A 19869-nucleotide genomic window follows, 5' to 3' on the forward strand; every position below is an offset into this window, starting at 1 on the left:
AACTGACCGTTTTCTTCTGTTTGTGTTTTTCACTGGCATAGAATACTGCGACCGCACACAAAGCAATAACTACTGCTGTTCCGTCTTTGCGTTCAACGCCATGATAGCTTGCTGTCTGTGCATGCAGTACTGATATTCGCTCCGTGGCGTGTCTAAACATTCACGACTGCCCTGTTTCGCTTCAACGCGCTTTTGTAGTGCGCTTAAAGGAACGTGTGAATGGGCACGACATGCGACTCCCACTGACAAAGAAACCTCACCAACTTGCCCCAATTTTTTAAGGAGACAAAAGCACCCTTGCAAGATGTCATGCCGAGCAATCGATCCTGTTCAATAATTTGGGTTCTAATTGTAATAATAAACTATTATGACGTTATGAAAGTCCAGCTTTTAAACTTTTACGCGTACCAGTTGTCTGTTACTCGCTCCACCCCACTGCAGCTGCCTAATGCTCGAGAGAGGTGCTGTTCAGCGGGTGACAGCCAGAGTGCTCGTATTCATTGAATGTTGGAGAGGCGCGGGAAGAGGAGTGTGGAGGTCGACACATCTGCACAACGTGTTTGGAAATCTTGTGTCCAAATAGGATTTTCCAGAGCAGTTAGTAATATGAATGCATAATACGCTGTGACAAAAGTCACGGGATACCTCCTAATATTGTGTCGAACCTCTTTTGGCCCGGCGTAGTGCATCAGCTCGATGTGGCATTGACTCAACAAGTCGTTGGACGTCCCCTGCAGGAATATTGAGTCGTTCTGCCTCTATAGCCGTCCATAATTGCGGAAGTGTTGCCAGTCCAGAACTTTGTGCATGAACTGGCCTCTCGATTATATCCCCTAAACGTTTAATGAGAGTCATGTCGGGCGACCTCGGTGGCCAAATCATTCACTAGAAATGTCCAGAATGTAAACAAATCTCGCACAACTGTGGCTCGCTGACGTGAGACATTGCCATCCAAAGAAATTCCATCGTTGTTTGGGAATATGAAGTCCATGAATAGCTGCAAATAGTACCCAGGTGGCTGAACAGAACCATTTCCAGTCTAAGATCGGTTCAGTTGGACCAGAGGACCCAATCCATTCCATGTAAACACAGCCCACACCATTATGGAACCACCAACAACTTTCACAGAGACTCGTGGATAATTTGGGTCCATGGCTCCGTGGGGTCCGTGCCACACTCGAATCATACCATAAGCTCTTACCAACCGAAATCATCACTCATCTGAGCAGGCCGCGGTTTTCCAGCCGTCTAGTGTCCAAGCGATATGCTCACGACCCCAGAAGAGGCGCTGCAGGCGGTGTCGTGCTGTTAGTAAAGGCACTCGCGTCGGTCGTTGCTGCCGTAGCCCATAGCCCAATTGGCTTACCGGATACGTTCATCGTACGTCCCACATCGATTTCTACAGAAATTCCACGCAGTGTCACTTGTCGGTTAGCACAGACAATTCGATGCAGACACTGCTGCTCTCGGTCGTTGAGTGAAGACCATTGGCCATTGTATTGTCCGTGATGAGAGACATTCTCGACATTCTCTTGACACTGTGGGTCTCGGAATACTGAATTCCATAACGATTTCCGACATGAAATGTCCCACGCCTGTGACTCCAACTACGATTCCGTGTTCAAAGTCTGATAATTCCCGTTGTGCGGCCATAATCACATCGATAACCATTTCACTTGAATCACTTCAGAACAAACGACAGCTGCACCAATGCACCAACCTTTTGTGCATTGTGTACGCGATAACATCTCCGTATTACATGTGCGTACCGTTATCTCCATCTCAGCGTACGGCAGCCTTGCGCACATACACGTTCATATTATCTTAACAATATTTTTGTTTTGTATTTCTGGAGCTGTATACAGCCCCAAAAACAAATGAATGAACCTAAGGAACTGAAGAATTGGTGTGAAACGAAGTTAATGAATTTCGATGTACAACGTAATCATGACAACCACGATGATAAATAGGATTTGTCGTTCAGGAAAAAGCGTTTGGCAATGTAAAATGGTCCAAGTAGTTTGAAGTTCTCGGGAAAATAAGCGTAAGCTAGTGAAACGCGGCTAATATGGAGTAGACTACCAACAGAAACCAAGAACGAAAATTATGAATGGAAGACCAACAATGTAGTGCTCGGATTAGAAAAGGTGTCATGGGGGCGAGGCAGTGTTTCCGCTCTTCCCTCCCATACGTGACGTGAAGCAATGACGGGACAAAAAGAAAGATTCAGTTGTGAAATTAAAATTCATTGTGAAGGGATATCAACAGTAAGATTAGTTGCTGTGCTAATTGAAAGTGAGAATGGACTACAGGACCTACTGAATGCGATGTGCAGTCCTTTGACCACATACCAAGGACTGAGAGTAAACAGACGAAATAATAAACTCATGGGAAGCAAAAGAAATGTCACTTAAATTCAATATTGAGGACTACGCTGTAGACGAAGCGATGGGTATCTGATACCCAGGAAGCAAAATAGCACATGGCAGACGAGGCAAGGGGATATAAAATAGACTGGCACAGGCAACTAATATCGATCACCGGCATCAATTTGAGGAAACTGGAAATGAATCATGGAGTGTGGGATAACCGGAAAAGAAGGGAATCAGAGTCTGATGTGTGACGCGTTCATGGCACTTGAGAGAGCTGTAGTTAATGAAAACTGAAGAGGAAGACTGCAATTAAAAGATATCCAAGAATTCATTCTGAGCGTTGGGTGTGCACACTGCTCTGATATGAAGAATTTTGTGCAGTAGCGGAGGTCGTCGAGGGCAGCATCGATCAAGTCAGAAGACTGACGAATTAAAAGGAAAAAGAAAACGCAAGAAAACTTCCTTGAAGCTTGGAAAGTGGGATGTCTATCGTAGAGGGGCTAACGCTCCGAAGATGTGGCACTAGTAACCGCCGCGTAGCTCAGTCCGTAAGTATCGATTACGGATTTAGGAGTCTGGGTTTGGTTTCTGCTCTGTCATACGTTTTTAATCACTCGGGTTGTCTGACTGCAGCACACACGCCTTTGTAGAGCAGGGGATGCTTTCTGTTAAGTTATGGTCTCGGTACGGCATACTAAATGGAGTGTTTCCTGATGAGATATCAGTGATCAAAAACTCCAAGTGAATGTGGTAAATAGCGCGAGTTACTGACTGAACGATGCCCTTGAAGTACTACCTGCGTACCACAGAAAACAGCTGCTTGTCAGAGAGATGCTGATGTTTGTGCTATGGACGCACTGGAGATTGCTGCTGCTTACGCTTCATGACTCCTTCTCGAAGGGCCTTGCAGTAACGCGTACACTAATGTGTGACGTAGCAGTACGTACCGCCCAGAAAACTGTAAAAACTTACAGAGCACAATTACAGAACAAGCATCATTTCAGCTGCAACAAAAGCATCACCTTGAATAGTGACTTACGAAAAACCGGGTCGCTTAAACCTATGTATTTTCTCAAGATCTTTGACAAAGAACTGTTTGCACATTGTTTGTGAGGCGATAATAATTGTGTGTGTGCGTATTGCGTGTGTGTGTGTGTGTGTGTGTGTGTGTGTGTGTGCGTGCGTGTGTGTGGGAAGGCGGAGGCGATCAAAGAACTTTCATTAAAGCGCTATTGTCGCACTGAAAACATTTTGTGAGTTGAATCTGGTAGTGTAAATTGTACATTGCAACTTGTCAATGAAAAAACTAAGAATTCATTTCGAATCATTAGCATTTTATTTCAGAGCACTCAGTTATGCATAATTATGAACATAAATGTTGTGAGTCACACTGGTTGCGAAATGCAGAGCAGTAGTAACAGATGACAAAACTGTAAGTTATGCATATTTATAAAAACTAGAGATTTTCCCCAGGTAGCGAGCATAGAGAGCACCGGTCTATTCAGAACGCACCACCTTGCGCATTGACTTGCAGAATCTTTTGCAAATAGATGTACTTGTTGAAGGGTGAATCTCAAGACACCAATTAGCGTTCCACCTGAGTAGCAAGTTTAATCACTATAATGTCAGGGCCTTGAGTACGGAAAATATGGAAAACCTTCAGGGGACTAGGAGACTGTTGCCAAATCCTAGTCAAGCCCCCTGCTTATCAACGAGGCTACATTTTAACGGGTTAGCGGGTGTCTCGTTTGGTAGAAGCCTTATCATTTCTTTTTCTCAACTGGACCGCTGTCCTCCCCATCCTTGAACATCTGAAAGCCGTATGAACTGACAGGTGGCTACATCCGCCACATCTGGAAGCTGGTATTCCTCTTCTGCTGCGACCTCTACGTTCGCAGGTTCGAATCCTGCCTCGGGCATGGATGTGTGTGACTTCCTTAGGTTAGTTTGGTTTAAGTAGTTCTAAGTTCTAGGGGACTGATGACCTCAGAAGTTAAGTCCCATAGTGCTCAGAGCCATTTGAACCATTTTTATTACGTTTGTCTTTATTGTGTCACTTACTATTATTTCTCTAAATTTTACGGGTAGGTTTTTGGCTACACAGCTGGTTTTCCAGCACTTCGATTACATTCTTACAGGAATCAGTTATTTCGCGAACATTTGCGCTGCACTCCTTTGTGCACGCAAGATAACCGTTGTTGGTCTACCCTGGTGTGGACCGTACACACTCAAGCAGAATACAAAAACAAGTGTTTTTCACGCTAGGCGCCAAGTGGACGTCGCAAACGAGAGCGAGGCGACTAGTATCCGTCCATTAAAAAAAACCGCACCAGCGCGGTTTCAAGTGGACTCGCAGGCCCGCCCGAGCAATGTTTGCGCGCGGCTGCAGCCGCAGGTGGCACACAATGCGCCACGGTCCGCCGGACTTCCCAGCTGGGCTCATTATCATTAGCCGGCCGCTCCCATTGTGTCCGCGCCGTGGGCAGACCGCCCGCGCCCCTGCGCGATAGGCAACTCAGCGATACGGAGCTGCGAGCTAGCCGCCCGCGGATGACGGGGCCGTGTTGTGGGGGCGTCTGGCCCTCTGCTCACATTTTATTAAATTGTGCCATTGCTCCAGAAATGTTATCTCCCTTATTTAACTAGGAAATCAAGACTTTGGTCACTGGTACAGATAGAAGAAAGAGAATCATATGAATAGGACAAGACACAATGGAATAAATAAAATATTTCAGATCCGTAGGCACCTATAACTAAAGGAAGATACACGTGCAAGGAAAAAAATCAGAACTTTAGTGACTAAGCAAACATCCAACAGAAAGGTGAAAAAAGAGGAGGAGGAGGAGGTGGAGGAGGAGGAGGAGTAGAAGAGGAAGAAGACGAAGAAGAAGGAGAAGGAGAAGGAGAAGCTACTATCTCATAATCTTAACAAGCAACTGAGAAAAAAACTTGTTAGATGTTTTGAGCTGTGTGCTTTTGGAAGACACAGAAACATGGAGATTAGGGATGCATGTGGGGCAAAGAGAAGGCGTGTGCATAGTTACAGTCATTAGATGGCCTCTAAATGGGTATCGTAGAATCAGAGCGTACGTAGGGTAGGTGTGAAGCACCCAATTCGTCGATGATCAGGACACCCTGCTGGTGATGATGCCATCTGTTTCTGCTGTGTTGGCTGAAGAGCCAACACCGTGTTACGAATAGAGACCGAATTGCACGCGTTTTAGCTCACGCAGGCTGTCGCGAGGTCTGGAACATAACAAGAAATGAGAAATCAGAAAGCGGACATAATTAGTTTGATACTTAACTTTAATCCATTAATGATGAACGTCGCTCTTGACGGTACATGAGTCACAATATTATCTGTTCAGAAGACATAGTAACTGAATATGGCGCCTTGCTAGGTCGTAGCAAATGACGTAGCTGAAGGCTATGCTAAACTGTCGTCTCTGCAAATGGGAGCGTATGTAGTCACTGAAGCATCTCTAGCAAAGTCGGCTGTACAACTGGGGCGAGTGCTAAGGAGTCTCTCTAGACTAGACCTGCCGTGTTGCGGCGCTCGGTCTGCAATCACTGACAATGGCGACACGCTGGTCCGACGTATACTGCGGACCGCGGCCGATTTAAAGGTTACCACCTAGCAAGTGTGGTGTCTGGCAGTGACACCACAGTTTCCATATTCAAGATACCGCCACCTCACACCGTCCTATGCTACTTTCTGTGCTTTCTTACTTACAGATTAGCGACATTTTGTGTCAGAATCCACGTAAACTGGTTATTTATTCAGACGTTGGTTTCATTTCATTAGGAAATTTTAATTGTGTCTTTTACCTCTAAAAATGTGATCTAATTTCTACTGATTCCTCCGCGATACGGTATACGTATTATGTCCGCACTTGCTGATAAATAGGTTTAACAATGAAAAACCTCCGCGCGTCGTTGTCGACCTAATTATACGCCGAACTTTTATCTCTTTGTACATATGGCCTAATTGCAATAATCACTAATTAAGGCCTTTTATTGGTTTATTTTTGTGTGGATGAAATACAGCGCGTGTACCGGTAATATCTCATGGTAATTATTTATCTGCCGCCTCACGCGTGCGTATTACGGTCTATTAGCTCCCTGTGTGTCGAATGTTTATTGATAACTGTGCCGTTCTCGATAGTAGTTGAAACACGTGACTTTCATATAGAGCACGCACCGCTAATTTCTCTTACGTAAAAAAAACAGTCGATATCAGACATTGCGCTACAATTGAGCAACACGATAGAGAATCTGAATGTCACGGGCAGTGATGGAGTCAAGGTGATGGGAAAACTGGTTGAAGGAACTGCAATCACCTGGAAATCTAAAAAGTACGTTTATCTCATCGACGCAGAAAAGCTGACTGCACAGATGAAATACGAAACGGTATCTCATAAATAATAAGCGAAGAATTATATTATTGGGAGCCGTTACTAGAAAAATGAGCGAAGACAGCAGCAAATTATTAACATTGTAGGATTAAAATTCTTTCCGGTGTTGAGTGTAAATAGACATAAAAAGAGGGATATACGTCGAGTGCAGAATTAAGTTGTAAGAAGTACACTATTACTCGCAACTTTTATGTCTTCCATAATACTTAAAACATGCATATAGCAGCGCAATTACTTGTGGAATGAGGTCAGGCAGGAAAGGATCGAATGCGCACGATGGATTAAAGACTGTGGTTGGTGCACCGGCGTGCCTTGTTGCGGTTTTTAGGGGATTTCCTACGCTCGTTTAGGTAATTTCAGGGCTGACCCCCAATTTACGCCTCATAAAATACGATACACAAACAGTTAAAATAGGTTCACACATAGAACAAAGTAGGTACAATTCACAAATAGGTAGCGGACGCGGCGTCCATCTCGGAGGTAACTGACGGTTATCGCTGCAGGTAGATCATGCGGCAGTGAAGAATACAATAATTTTGTCAAATGTCGAGTAAGCAGAGCCCGTAATAGATAAGATTAACGCTGAGGAGGAGGAGGAGGTGGAAAAATGTTCAAATGTGTGTGAAATCTTATGGGACTTAACTGCTAAGGTCATCAGTCCCTAAGCTTACACAATACTTAACCTAAATTATCCTAAGGACAAACACACACACCCATGCCCGAGGGAGGACTCGAACCTCCGCCGGGACCAGCCGCACAGTCCATGACTGCAGCGCCTTAGACTGCTCGGCTAATCCTGCGCGGCGAGGAGGAGGAGGAGGAGGAGGAGGAGGAGGAGGAGGAGGAGAAGGAGAAGAGTTACTTGTGTTCTTACATGACATGAGACTTTGGTTGTGAATTAAAATAGGAATACAGTGATATGACAGTGTCAAATATCGAAATTAAGCTTGTCCCAAAATTGCAAAATGTGAGGTAATATAGCGCATGGCCATGGCAAAATAGCACAATAGCACAATCGGGAAGGGACTATGCTGTTCAAGCAGATGTGCTGGCAGTGACGTTTGGTGTAACAAAATAGAGGACCATAGCTCCATGAAATATCTCAGTGATTATTAATAGTAGCAAGTGGTGACTATTCACTAAAATGCCAGAGCAATCGCGTAGTATCACAATAATCTGTAGTCGGCGGTAATAGCTCCGTCTCAGGTTCTATAAAATTCAAGGACCTACAGATGAGTTGATACAGGTTGTTCCACTAAGAAGAATAAAAGTGCTTGGAACTAGTCAGTGCAGATAATTAAGCGCGCTCGGGTTAGAGGTCCACGAAATTCGGATTTTGGAAATAATTTTTATTCAAGTCTTATCGTTATTATGCGAGACACTATACAGATGTGATAGTAATCCGTTATATTAGGAACTTCAATAGGTGATAAGAATGGCTATGGGAAAATAATGGGACTAGGATCCACTTCGTCCCCATTTTGTGCTCTCTCGTGGTATACAGACAACAGCGCAACGCAGTGAATCAGCGTTTCAGTTGTTGGTTTTTCTGTTGCTAGGAACTCTTTCGGTTTATTTGTTTCTTAAATAGTTAACGGAGAGTTTAAGCATACAGCTTCTTGAATCCGATGGTATGTCTCGCAGCAGAAGGCGAGACCATTGAGAAAATATTGCGGGTAGAACGACAGCCTGAACCCAACAAACAAGGCTCGGCGAATTGCTGTGACAGAACGGACGCGTATGTGGCTGGCCGACCTGGTCGAAGTTTACAATGGTTTCTCCAAAGCTACTCAGAGCAAATGCGATTTCCTTTTCTGTCCTCCCCTGTTTCCGAACACTGATGACCTTCATCGACATAATGTTAAACAGCAGTCTTCCTTCCTTCTCTCTGACACCCAGAACCCGTTTACTACTCGAACTACATATTTCTTCGCCTATATTTTCGCAGGTGCCATTTGTTGATAGACGGGTACCGTATATTCATTTTTGTAACATATCAGCGATAAACTGAGCTTGGGCCCCTTAGATCAGAGAGCTTATTGAGAACCTTTCCCCCTCGTCCTAAGCCAAGGAGTTGTGGCACCCACATAGTACAGATATTCTTCATGTTAAAGTTGGGTTGAAGAATCACGTAGAAAGGCGCGACGGTACTTTCATCTCTCTCTGAATTTCCTACATCTGCCGTAGGAAAGTGACAAATACGACTGGTTAACATACTACAGGCTGAAGTGGTCCACACGATCTCAGCAATGTTGTTAAGCACAGGAGACATGACCTCGAAGCTGTGAATGATTATTACTCTTCAAGAAATAACTATTCCATAAGACAGGTCTCACAACTGCTTCCTTTCGACGAAATATCTTTTGGTGCGATCTGATTAACGATTGAGTAAAAATGATGGGCTGCTTTAAACCATCAGAAAAGCAAGGTGAGTAATTTCTGTACTGAACCTCGCACTGTCCACCTTCAGCGGTGTGATCATAGACGGCAGTGTAGTAGGAAAGCGTTACGTCATGTGTGCTCAACAAGTCAATAGACGGTGCGAGGCGCCATACTGCTGAGCTGCTGTATTATTCCATACATGTGGGGTGAAGGAAGAAAGACCACATCTCTTGCTACCGATCACAATTTCCCTTATCCCATTCTCGTTCATACGCGAGATATGTGTCGGACAATTTATCCCGAATATCGCTTCTCTAAACTTAACCAATACAATTTCCAGAGAGAAGCATGACCATTCTCCCAGTATTTTCACTGAAAGTTTCAGGCCCATCTATGTCGTACTTAAGCGTACAATATACTCTCTTGCTACTAACATAGCAGCGCGCCTCTAAACACCTTCTTCGTCTGCTGCTACGTCTACCTCCCATTGCTGTGACGAATCCGGACTGCAGGAAAGCTTTAGCTGTTCGGCCGTCCCTTATGAATTATGCTCAAGAACTGAACGGTAGGCGCCGTTCTAAAACCCTTTTTCGTAATTGATATTATGTGGACATTGTAAATGTGTTCAAATAACTTACGAGAACGCAGCCGGGTGACTTCTTATACAACTGCCTACATATCGACAGGCGACCACCCTCTCATTTTCAAGGCAAAACCACAGCAGGAAAGCGCTGTGCGAGGATGTAAAAACCTAGGTTTGCAGAACAATCCCGGAAAGATAAGAAACACACACAACACACACACACACACACACACACACACACACACACACACACACACACACACACACACACCGTAAACAGTAGCTTCGCCACACCAACGAAGGCACCCGCCTTACACTAACCAAGAACGTTCGTAGGAACCTAAAAGGACCGTAATCGTAGATGGAGGTCGGAAAACGAATTTCACATCATACACTCCTGGAAATGGAAAAAAGAACACATTGACACCGGTGTGTCAGAAACACCATACTTGCTCCGGACACTGCGAGAGGGCTGTACAAGCAGTGATCACACGGACGGCACAGCGGACACACCAGGAACCGCGGTGTTGGCCGTCGAATGGCGCTAGCTGCGCAGCATTTGTGCACCGCCGCCGTCAGTGTCAGCCAGTTTGCCGTGGCATACGGAGCTCCATCGCAGTCTTTAACACTGGTAGCATGCTGCGACAGCGTGGACGTGAACCGTACGTGCAGTTGACGGACTTTGAGCGAGGGCGTATAGTGGGCATGCGGGAGGCCGGGTGGACGTACCGCCGAATTGCTCAACACGTGGGGCGTGAGGTCTCCACAGTACATCGATGTTGTCGCCAGTGGTCGGCGGAAGGTGCACGTGCCCGTCGACCTGGGACCGGACCGCAGCGACGCACGGATGCACGCCAAGACCGTAGGATCCCACGCAGTGCCGTAGGGGACCACACCGCCACTTCCCAGCAAATTAGGGACACTGTTGCTCCTGGGGTATCGGCGAGGACCATTCGCAACCGTCTCCATGAAGCTGGGCTACGGTCCCGCACACCGTTAGGCCGTCTTCCGCTCACGCCCCAACATCGTGCAGCTCGCCTCCAGTGGTGTCGCGACAGGCGTGAATGGAGGGACGAATGGAGACGTGTCGTCTTCAGCGATGAGAGTCGCTTCTGCCTTGGTGCCAATGATGGTCGTATGCGTGTTTGGCGCCGTGCAGGTGAGCGCCACAATCAGGACTGCATACGACCGAGGCACACAGGGCCAACACCCGGCATCATGGTGTGGGGAGCGATCTCCTACACTGGCCGTACACCACTGGTGATCGTCGAGGGGACACTGAATAGTGCACGGTACATCCAAACCGTCATCGAACCCATCGTTCTACCATTCCTAGACCGGCAAGGGAACTTGCTGTTCCAACAGGACAATGGACGTCCGCATGTATCCCGTGCCACCCAACGTGCTCTAGAAGGTGTAAGTCAACTACCCTGGCCAGCAAGATCTCCGGATCTGTCCCCCATTGAGCATGTTTGAGACTGGATGAAGCGTCGTCTCACGCGGTCTGCACGTCCAGCACGAACGCTGGTCCAACTGAGGCGCCAGGTGGAAATGGCATGGCAAGCCGTTCCACAGGACTACATCCAGCATCTCTACGATCGTCTCCATGGGAGAATAGCAGCCTGCATTGCTGCGAAAGGTGGATATACACTGTACTAGTGCCGACATTGTGCATGCTCTGTTGCCTGTGTCTATGTGCCTGTGGTTCTGTCAGTGTGATCATGTGATGTATCTGACCCCAGGACTGTGTCAATAAAGTGTCCCCTTCCTGGGACAATGAATTCACGGTGTTCTTATTTCAATTTCCAGGAGTGTATTTACGCAAAATACGACCAGTTTTATCAGAAATGCTCCTTGTGTAAAATAGAAACCCCGTGCCAGCGGGCTATTATCATCAGTCACCCGGTGAACGGTTGGTCGATAGTGTAACGCAGCCCTGATCTATTTTTCACTATATCCAGTCTGACGAAACGTCACCTGTTGGAACCATCTTGTTTGTTCGTTGTGGCATGTCGTATATTGGTCAGACTATCAGAACCGTGGAAGACCGGTATATTCTGCCTAAAGGTGTCATATGCTTACAACAGCCGAGAAATAGGCAACTGCTGACCACTGCCGTGGAACCGGATATCCTATTGAATGTTCGAATAACAACATGGAGGTTGTAGCCTGCACTTCCAGCTACTGGAATAGTGTTATTAAGGAAGCAGATGAAATTAATTTCGCAAATAACCTTGTAAATACAGATGGAGGTTTCTGTATGCGTGCAGTGCCGCTCTCTCACTTGTCAGAAACGGAGGGACAGAGTTAATGCTACCTCACTTGATGTCGAGTAATTTTCACTATGGATAAGTTCTGGCGTCGGTCATATTTGGTTGGTGTGGTGCCGCTAGTGTTTACAGTGTGTGTGTGTGTGTGTGTGTGTGTGTGTGTGTGTGTGTGTGTGTGTGTGTGTGCGTGTGTGTTTGCGGAATTTTTCTGCAAACCGATGTTTTATATTTGCTTGCACAGCGTTTTCCTGCTGCAGTTTTGCATTGAAAATAACAGCGTGGTCCCATGACGAAATATCGGTGGTTGTCGCATTCCCGTAGCTTATTTGAGCATTGTACCGCCAGAAAAAGCTCTGGGCTTACACTGTAAATGAGGTTAGAGCGATGTAAATATATGAAGTAGTCAGTTGTGTTCGGCATAATGATATTCTCAGGATACACCCTGTCACATTCATCACTTATGTGGCCACGGTGTCAGTAGCTGCCATATAAACAGTTTACTAATGTGGGTATTGCGCCAATAAGAAATAAAAGAAAGTCCGAGACTAACGACGAACAACGAAGCCGATCTCAATAAGGCTGAGAATATATAGTATATCAAATAAGGCAATATTTTTAGGACAGTGAATAACAGGCCGTAGGCACCTGCGGGACGCGAGAGATTGACTCCAGCAGGGCTCCCCTACGTCTCCCCACGCAAGTATTTTTTTGAGCTGCACGCGGAACTGGATAGAGATTCCAAATCGCACAGCAGCAGTTTCCGGGATGGAGCATTGTTTTACAGACAGATACCAAAACACGCAGTTAGGTTTCATACTTCCTACATACCGTCTCAGAAATAAAGTGAAAATAACTCTAATCTCCCGGCAGATACCAACGAAAATGCCGAAGCAGGTAATTCCCTGCCAAATTTGCTAATTAGAGACTTTTCCCTCCCCACAACCACTACGCCATTACCAGCTCCCTTGGAATTTGGCTGAGAGTAACGGTGCTGTACTCTGGTTAGGATATGAAAGAGCGCACTCTACTCTTCGGGGAAAAAAAATAATGTTCGGGTCCATGCCGCGTATTTTTCGTGAAAACGTCAGGATAAAATCATAACAAATGCTCCGTATTATTATGTAAATTAATCATCAGTCTCTTTAATACAATGGCTACACAGAGAGGCGTAATGATTACAGAAAACACAAATCACAGATTTGGAGCGTCTCTGGCCGCTGTATGGCGATGGGCCAGCTACGAAATCGCTTTGCGTCGTATTTTCATATCCTTTCCGACACTGCACTGCACCGCATTTTGTAAGCTTTTTGGTTTGCTTTCAACGCTATCTTTCCTGTGGCTTGCATTTTCTACTCGTAGGATTGTGAGTATATTTGCGAGTCGTATGAGTCGACATCTTTTAGTAATTTGTAATTTTCTAACTAGTATCGATTTTCATTTATTTTCTTGTGGCTATTTTTAATGTCTCACTCTGTGTCCTAGTAGTGCTTCGCAAACTCTTCACACTGACATCCCAATCAATGTCCCAGCCAAATGCGCTCCACACTACTCCAATTTATAACTTTACTCAAAGCCATTTTGTGAGAATCATGGATCATACGCATGTGCCTATTTTGGTATGATGAAGTAACCGGCAAAACAAGTCCGACAGACAGATACAGAAATGATCTATTCGTTGTGGGCTCCACCGTAGTTTACGCACTGCAGTAAAGTCTCGATATTTCGAGTCTCCGTATTACGAGATTTCCATAAATCCAAGCCTCATAAAAAAAAGATCTGCTATACAGTGTATCAATCTTGGATTCGTTTCCCCCCTACCAGTAGCATAACACCTTAGAATCACTCACTCCCCTTGGTTATGTGTGTATCAATGACGCGACCCAGGCGCTTCTCCCGGTGTACTGGATCATTCAGTCTTGAGCGAGACTACTTCAAACGCAGTTCTTGATTAATGGACAAAAATTGTACAGGAAAGTAGGCCTGACACATAAGCCGATGATTTTGGCGATGAGGACAATCGCCCCTTGTGTAATTCAATCAGAAGTTTGTCAGAATGTGGAGAAGCAGAAAATGTGGAAATAACTGAGTTCTTAAATTCAGACCACAGTTGGAAGTTACAGACTCTTCTATAATAATGTTAGAATTTTGTTCTTGTGGTGGTTCATAGCCTCGAAATGTTTTAAGAATGAAAATATGACCCAAACAGGCTGTAATCTATTTTTTTCTGCGCTATTAGCCAATTTCGACCGTCGGTCGTTTTCAAGCACCTGTAACAATCCTTAAGCCTCACACCATATTTGACTAAATAGCCAGTACATATGTACAGGCAGCCACACATCGTTTTGAGGTTCACGTGTAGCACAAATATTATCCAAATGTGCACACAGTGCACATGATTACGTCCGTTAGTAATACACGTAAGTGAAACTTCGGTGCATATGCACAGGAAAACGATGTGTACCTTTACATATGTACTGGCTACTTACTCAAATATGATGTGAAGCATGAGGCTTGTGATAAATGCCTGAAAATGACCGATGGTCGGAATTTGCTGACAGCACAGACAACAAATAAATTTCAGCCTGCTTGGACCATTTCTTCGTTCTTCTCTAACACATGGTTGTCCTCCCAACGCAGTGTGAGAATAATGAGGATGATCAGACCGAGACTGAGCCGTTCATGAGTCACATCGGTGACTACGCAGCACCTGAGGCCGCCGCTATGCTCAGCGTGGAACAACAGCTTGATGCGACACCAACTTCAGACATCCCGCTCTTCAGACGGTGGCGTTATATTGCCTGGCGGAAACGTTGCAGCTTCTAACAATACCACTACTTGCAAAGTAGGTTAGAAATCGGATTAATAATGTTGCTCACGCAGCATATGTTCGCTTTATATGGCAACAACAAAGTTATTGACTGTGGATGGTATTGTCAGAATGGAAATAATGAGGTCACTGTAAAAAAATCAGTAATTTGGCACTTATCTTGAATGGATTCCCACGTAGATTTCGTCGAAGTCGTTATGGCTCATCTTGTTGATTCTAGGGTGATTCCACTTTGACTGCTAAAAGGTCCAGATCTGTATTTTAGCAATATTTGAAGACCTTACAAATGCGTTTTTCAGGAAATTCTTAATGATCAAACAATCCCAGATCAGAACAATGGTATGGTAGAAGTAACTTTTGACTTGGTGTTCACGATCCACATATTTATTAAACTTCTTGTAAATTCACATATACTTCTGCTTAATTGTCACATCATCAAGAAAACAGTTTTGTATCAATCTTCATATATTTAATTTCCACTTTAACCAAACGCAAGGCTTGACTGTTCTTTTACAAAGCGAAATAACAACTTAACTTCTGCAAAGTGAAACAAAGACTGCTCTGGGCGCATTCGCGCCAAAACGGTTACAAGGAAGACAAAGATTATGACAGTCTCACAGAAATGAATACACACAAGAACGATATCACTGTAATATATCGATACAATGGAGTACCTATACATTAATAAAACCAAATGTGAATTTTGTCACAAAAATATATCTGTTACTTCGCAGAAAAGCAGTACGATATTAGTGATATCGAGAACTGAGGTTGGAGTACCGTAATGGTCACGTAAATAAAGAACCATTCCAAGTTGCACCAAACGAAAACACTCCACCACTATTTGAGAAGCAGATTAACTTTGTTCTGCCAATGTAAATACCTATGTAAACCTTTTTTATAATAAAGTTCATATTTAGGCACATGTATTCTTTTCAAAATAATATTATTCCTTTCTTCCACACAAATTTCGAGAGTCCGAGGTGCCAATAGATCAAAGTGATCCCGGTCGTGTTCACATAGAATTGTCAAGACTTTACTGTATTAGTCTTGTAGTTAGTAACTATTCAGATCTGGTGGTATTTTGACAGACTTGCAAGTTCGACGAACGAGTAGACGTTTTCATGTCAAAGTGTTGGAGAGAAAGTAATATAGTGCACCGATTATCTAAAGTATGTCACCTAGCTTCATGTATGCAGTTACCTTTATAGATGCGCCACAGTATGATAGAACCATCGTGAATGCTGAAACTGTTCCGTATGCCTTCCCCACTAATCGTTCGCAATGTTCTTGTTGTGCGTCCTATTCCAGGGAGACAGGAGACCACGGATATTCAGATCACCGAAGAGTCTCCGATAATGTAGCACTAATATCGTAATCTGTAGGGTTCTTTTTTTTTTTTTTTAGCTTTGATATTTCCAGAGTGAAGTCCGACACGCCAAGTAGAAGCACTAGCACAGTCGATGGGATATTTATTGCAACTGCGTGGGAGCGATACTCTACAGTAGACGAGCAATGTGGCAGCAGCTGCTCTGTTGTGTTCGTCTGACTGGCACCGGCTGCTCGCCCCTGTGTTGCAGGACCCGCAGGCGAGCTACGACGTCAACAACCACGACGAGGACCCGACGCCGCGCTACGACCTCATCGATACCAACCGGCACGGCACGCGCTGCGCCGGCGAGGTCGCTGCCGTGGCCAACAACTCCGAGTGCGCCGTCGGCGTCGCATTCGGCGCCCGTGTCGGCGGTGAGTCCGGCCTAGAGGCGCCAGCTGAGAGCGCACGGCGCTGCCAGCGCGAGGCGAGCTAGTCTCTGCCTTAGTGAGGTGCCGCGCGAACCGATCCGTAATGCTCCCGCAATTAGCGTGGGGGTGATCGCGCGCATTGCAATCCTGGGGTATGAAAGAGTCCGGGGTGTTGGCTGAGGACGAAATGAAAGAGGAGTGGAGTGCTGTGTGGAGAGGAGAGGAGATGCAGACGCTACATGAGGCTGTGCGATAGGTATCACATCCGATAGCTGCTCTTTTCGGTACAATAGTAGGCCTAAAACATTGCACTCTGGTCGGAAGCCTCAGAGACAGAGCCCATGTCTCATGGGCTGCGGATCAAATTGAGTGCTGATTAACACCTGCAAACTTTTTCATGCTCCCCAGAATTCGAGTAACTGTCTCAGAAACATCGTAATTTGACAGGACACTTATTCTCCTGGCCCCGTAAACCGCAGTCTGTTTAGGCCTTCTTCCCTTGCCCTCTGCTGGCGCTGTCTGGAGCCGCAGTCTCCCTCCTCTCCACAGGTTTCTCGAGAGCGTTCTTACTGCTCTTCTCTTTACCTGCTCTGCCTTGTTTTGATTCCAGGCAGAATGGTCGAACTCTCCAAATGTGGACAGTATTAGCTCAGAACTAACATGTTTCTTATTGTCCGAGTATGCCCTCGATACTGCAATTCCCTTCTTATCCGAAAAGAACCGTCTCGCACTAATTATTAACGATCAAATTTCCGAAGATATTTTATTACTCCTCTGACACACCTGAAGAGATTATTTCGCCAGATTTCTATTTCTGCTATGTATATGTGACAGGAAATTGACAAGCATTCGGAACTCTGTTCCCGAAATTCTTTGACTGTCACTATCTTCCTGCCTCTGGGTTGTGAAAACAGGCCAGTCACCTAGAAACTCGTCCGCCCCGATTTCACTGTCCTAGGCAACCCTATTCCAACCTGACCCACCTCCAATCTGCTAAAAACTATGCATCGTCTACAAAATTATGCCGTCTTCTAAGAGGAAAAGTCGGTTTCCCACCGTGTCTTCTGGCACTGTTACAGCCACTACTGTCGTCCTATCTGAAGTACTACATACAGGTGATGTTAACACATTGTGTTGCAGCTGTAATAGTTTTAAGACGTCTAACTCAAAAAGCGTATTAAAGTTTCGTGACAATTCGTAATTTTGCAAGTGTTTGCTTTCAACAGCCTTTCTCTGGCTCTGCTAATGGGGGAGAAACCGACGAGACAATTGCTTAATTCTTTTGCAATTTTTTTTATTTTTCTTATTTTGCGTAATCAGGATACTTTGTGTAGTGTTGTAACATATTTGCTCTACTAAAATTCTCCTATATTTAAGTGAAAATATTCTGACACAAGTGTGTAAAGGAAATAGTTTATTTTGGTCTTTTCATGCGCTTCAGGAATGATCTCTCGCCACATAGAGTTAATTTAAATAAAGTTTTGCATAGCTTGGTGGATTGTGTTCAAGGAACTGTTGAGTGTAGAATGAAAGCTAATGAAACTGTTTCCAAGTGCCGCTTCACCCACAGAAGGGCCCTGCAACTAGGCAGCTAGCCACTTGTCAGTGCTCCTGTCACGGTCGCCAACTCTGTTGCAGGCGTGCGTATGCTGGACGGTGACGTGACGGACGCGGTGGAGGCGCGCTCGCTGTCGCTCAACCCGCAGCACATCGACATCTACAGCGCCTCCTGGGGGCCCGACGACGACGGCAAGACCGTCGACGGGCCCGGCGAGCTCGCGACCAGGGCCTTCATCGAGGGAATCACCAAGGTCAGTGGCGGCCACCTCCTCCCGGCGTTACTGCAGCGTTGTGCTACACAGCCATACGACACTGGCTGAGAGCACAAGTCACTGCTTACTACAGTACTGTGTCCGTGGTGCTCACGCTCACTGCATCGCTGCAATTATAAGAAGTCTACGTATTATACATCATTATGTCTACGATAATACTGGTTACTGAAGTTCAGTAGGTCTCAGAGAGCAAACCATGTAGTACGAGGGCAATCCAAAAAGTAAATAACGTCGGCGCATACAGTCCGTGCACCTGTCTTTTACTAGCCGCTCACAGGTTTCTGGTGAACAGTGTGATGCGAACTGTTGCCGTATGGGGTTGTGAGTCAGACATCGTCACGAGGTAAGTACAGAGATAGCTGTGAGCTGGGCCGTGTCAATTGCGAATCTTGACGATTGTGAAGTTTCTGCAGGCGGTAAATGTTGGACCCTGTGACATTCACCACACACATAGGCTAAGGTGTAATGAATGCAGCCACTGTCGGAATGTGGTGCGCAATGTTTTAAAATGGGAGAACAGATGTTCACGACGAAGAGAGATCGAAGTGACGCTCCCTCATCTGAGATGCACTGAAAGAAAAGATGGATTATGCCATTCGAGAGGACAGACGTGCATGAACAATGTTAAGAAGTGTCTCGTTCAGTTGTTCACGAAACTATCATTCAGCACGGATGGTACCACAAAGTGTGAGCGCGGTTGGTGCCACGAATGCTCACGGATGACCAGAAATCTGCCAGAATTGGGGTTGCTTTAGCATTCGTGAAGTGTTACGAAAGAGATAGGAACACGTTCACTGACTAGACTGTTACAAGAGATGAAACGGGGGTTTCTCATAACACCCCCACAATGAAGCAACTGTCTATGGAGTGGTGCCATCCTCAGTCGCCACAGAAGCCACTCAAATTAAAAAAATGCATCAATTCAAAAACTAATGGTTTATGTATTATAGTACAGTAAAGGGTCCCACCCGTGTTGCGGGGCACGAGATCGACAACAATCAACAACGATACGTACTGACCTACCCTTGAACGTCTTCGTTGGGCTATTCAGAACCAACGAAGAGGCTGTGGAGTTATGTTGTCTTAACAATGCACGTCCGCATACTGCCTGGTACTTCCTGCGAATGCCTTGTTGCGTGAGAAATTCCGGTTTGACATCTTTGAGCATCCTCCCTACATTCCGGACCTGGCAGCTCCGGACTTTTTCCTGTTTCCAAAACTGAAGCAGCTTCTTGCTGGTAAGGGTGCTGTCGTGTCCTGTTTGAATAAGCAGGCGACGGCATGGTGTGAAGAGAGTATGCACAAACTTCTGACAAGGTACGGTAAGTGGCTTAACGTCAAAGGCGACTAGAAGGAATAGAAAACAAAGTGTGTGCCAAACGTGTATATTCAGTTTCTGTATTATTATTAAGGAATCTGTTGGTACAGCGAAGCGTTCTCTACTT

At 45.4% G+C, this 19869-nt stretch overlaps 1 protein-coding gene across 1 annotated transcript in view; it reads left to right on the plus strand.

The window, feature by feature from the left end:
- LOC124622799 (furin-like protease 1) overlaps nucleotides 1–19869 on the plus strand; it is a 342484-nt gene that overhangs the window by 249669 nt on the left and 72946 nt on the right. Inside the window, exons 5-6 of the mRNA XM_047148591.1 lie at nucleotides 16430–16595; nucleotides 18231–18403. Coding sequence (XP_047004547.1) covers nucleotides 16430–16595; nucleotides 18231–18403 — 339 coding nt within the window. The remainder of the gene's footprint in view (nucleotides 1–16429; nucleotides 16596–18230; nucleotides 18404–19869) is intronic.

This window comes from Schistocerca americana, chromosome 7, assembly GCF_021461395.2.
Source record: "Schistocerca americana isolate TAMUIC-IGC-003095 chromosome 7, iqSchAmer2.1, whole genome shotgun sequence".
Taxonomy (NCBI): Eukaryota; Metazoa; Arthropoda; class Insecta; order Orthoptera; family Acrididae; genus Schistocerca; species Schistocerca americana.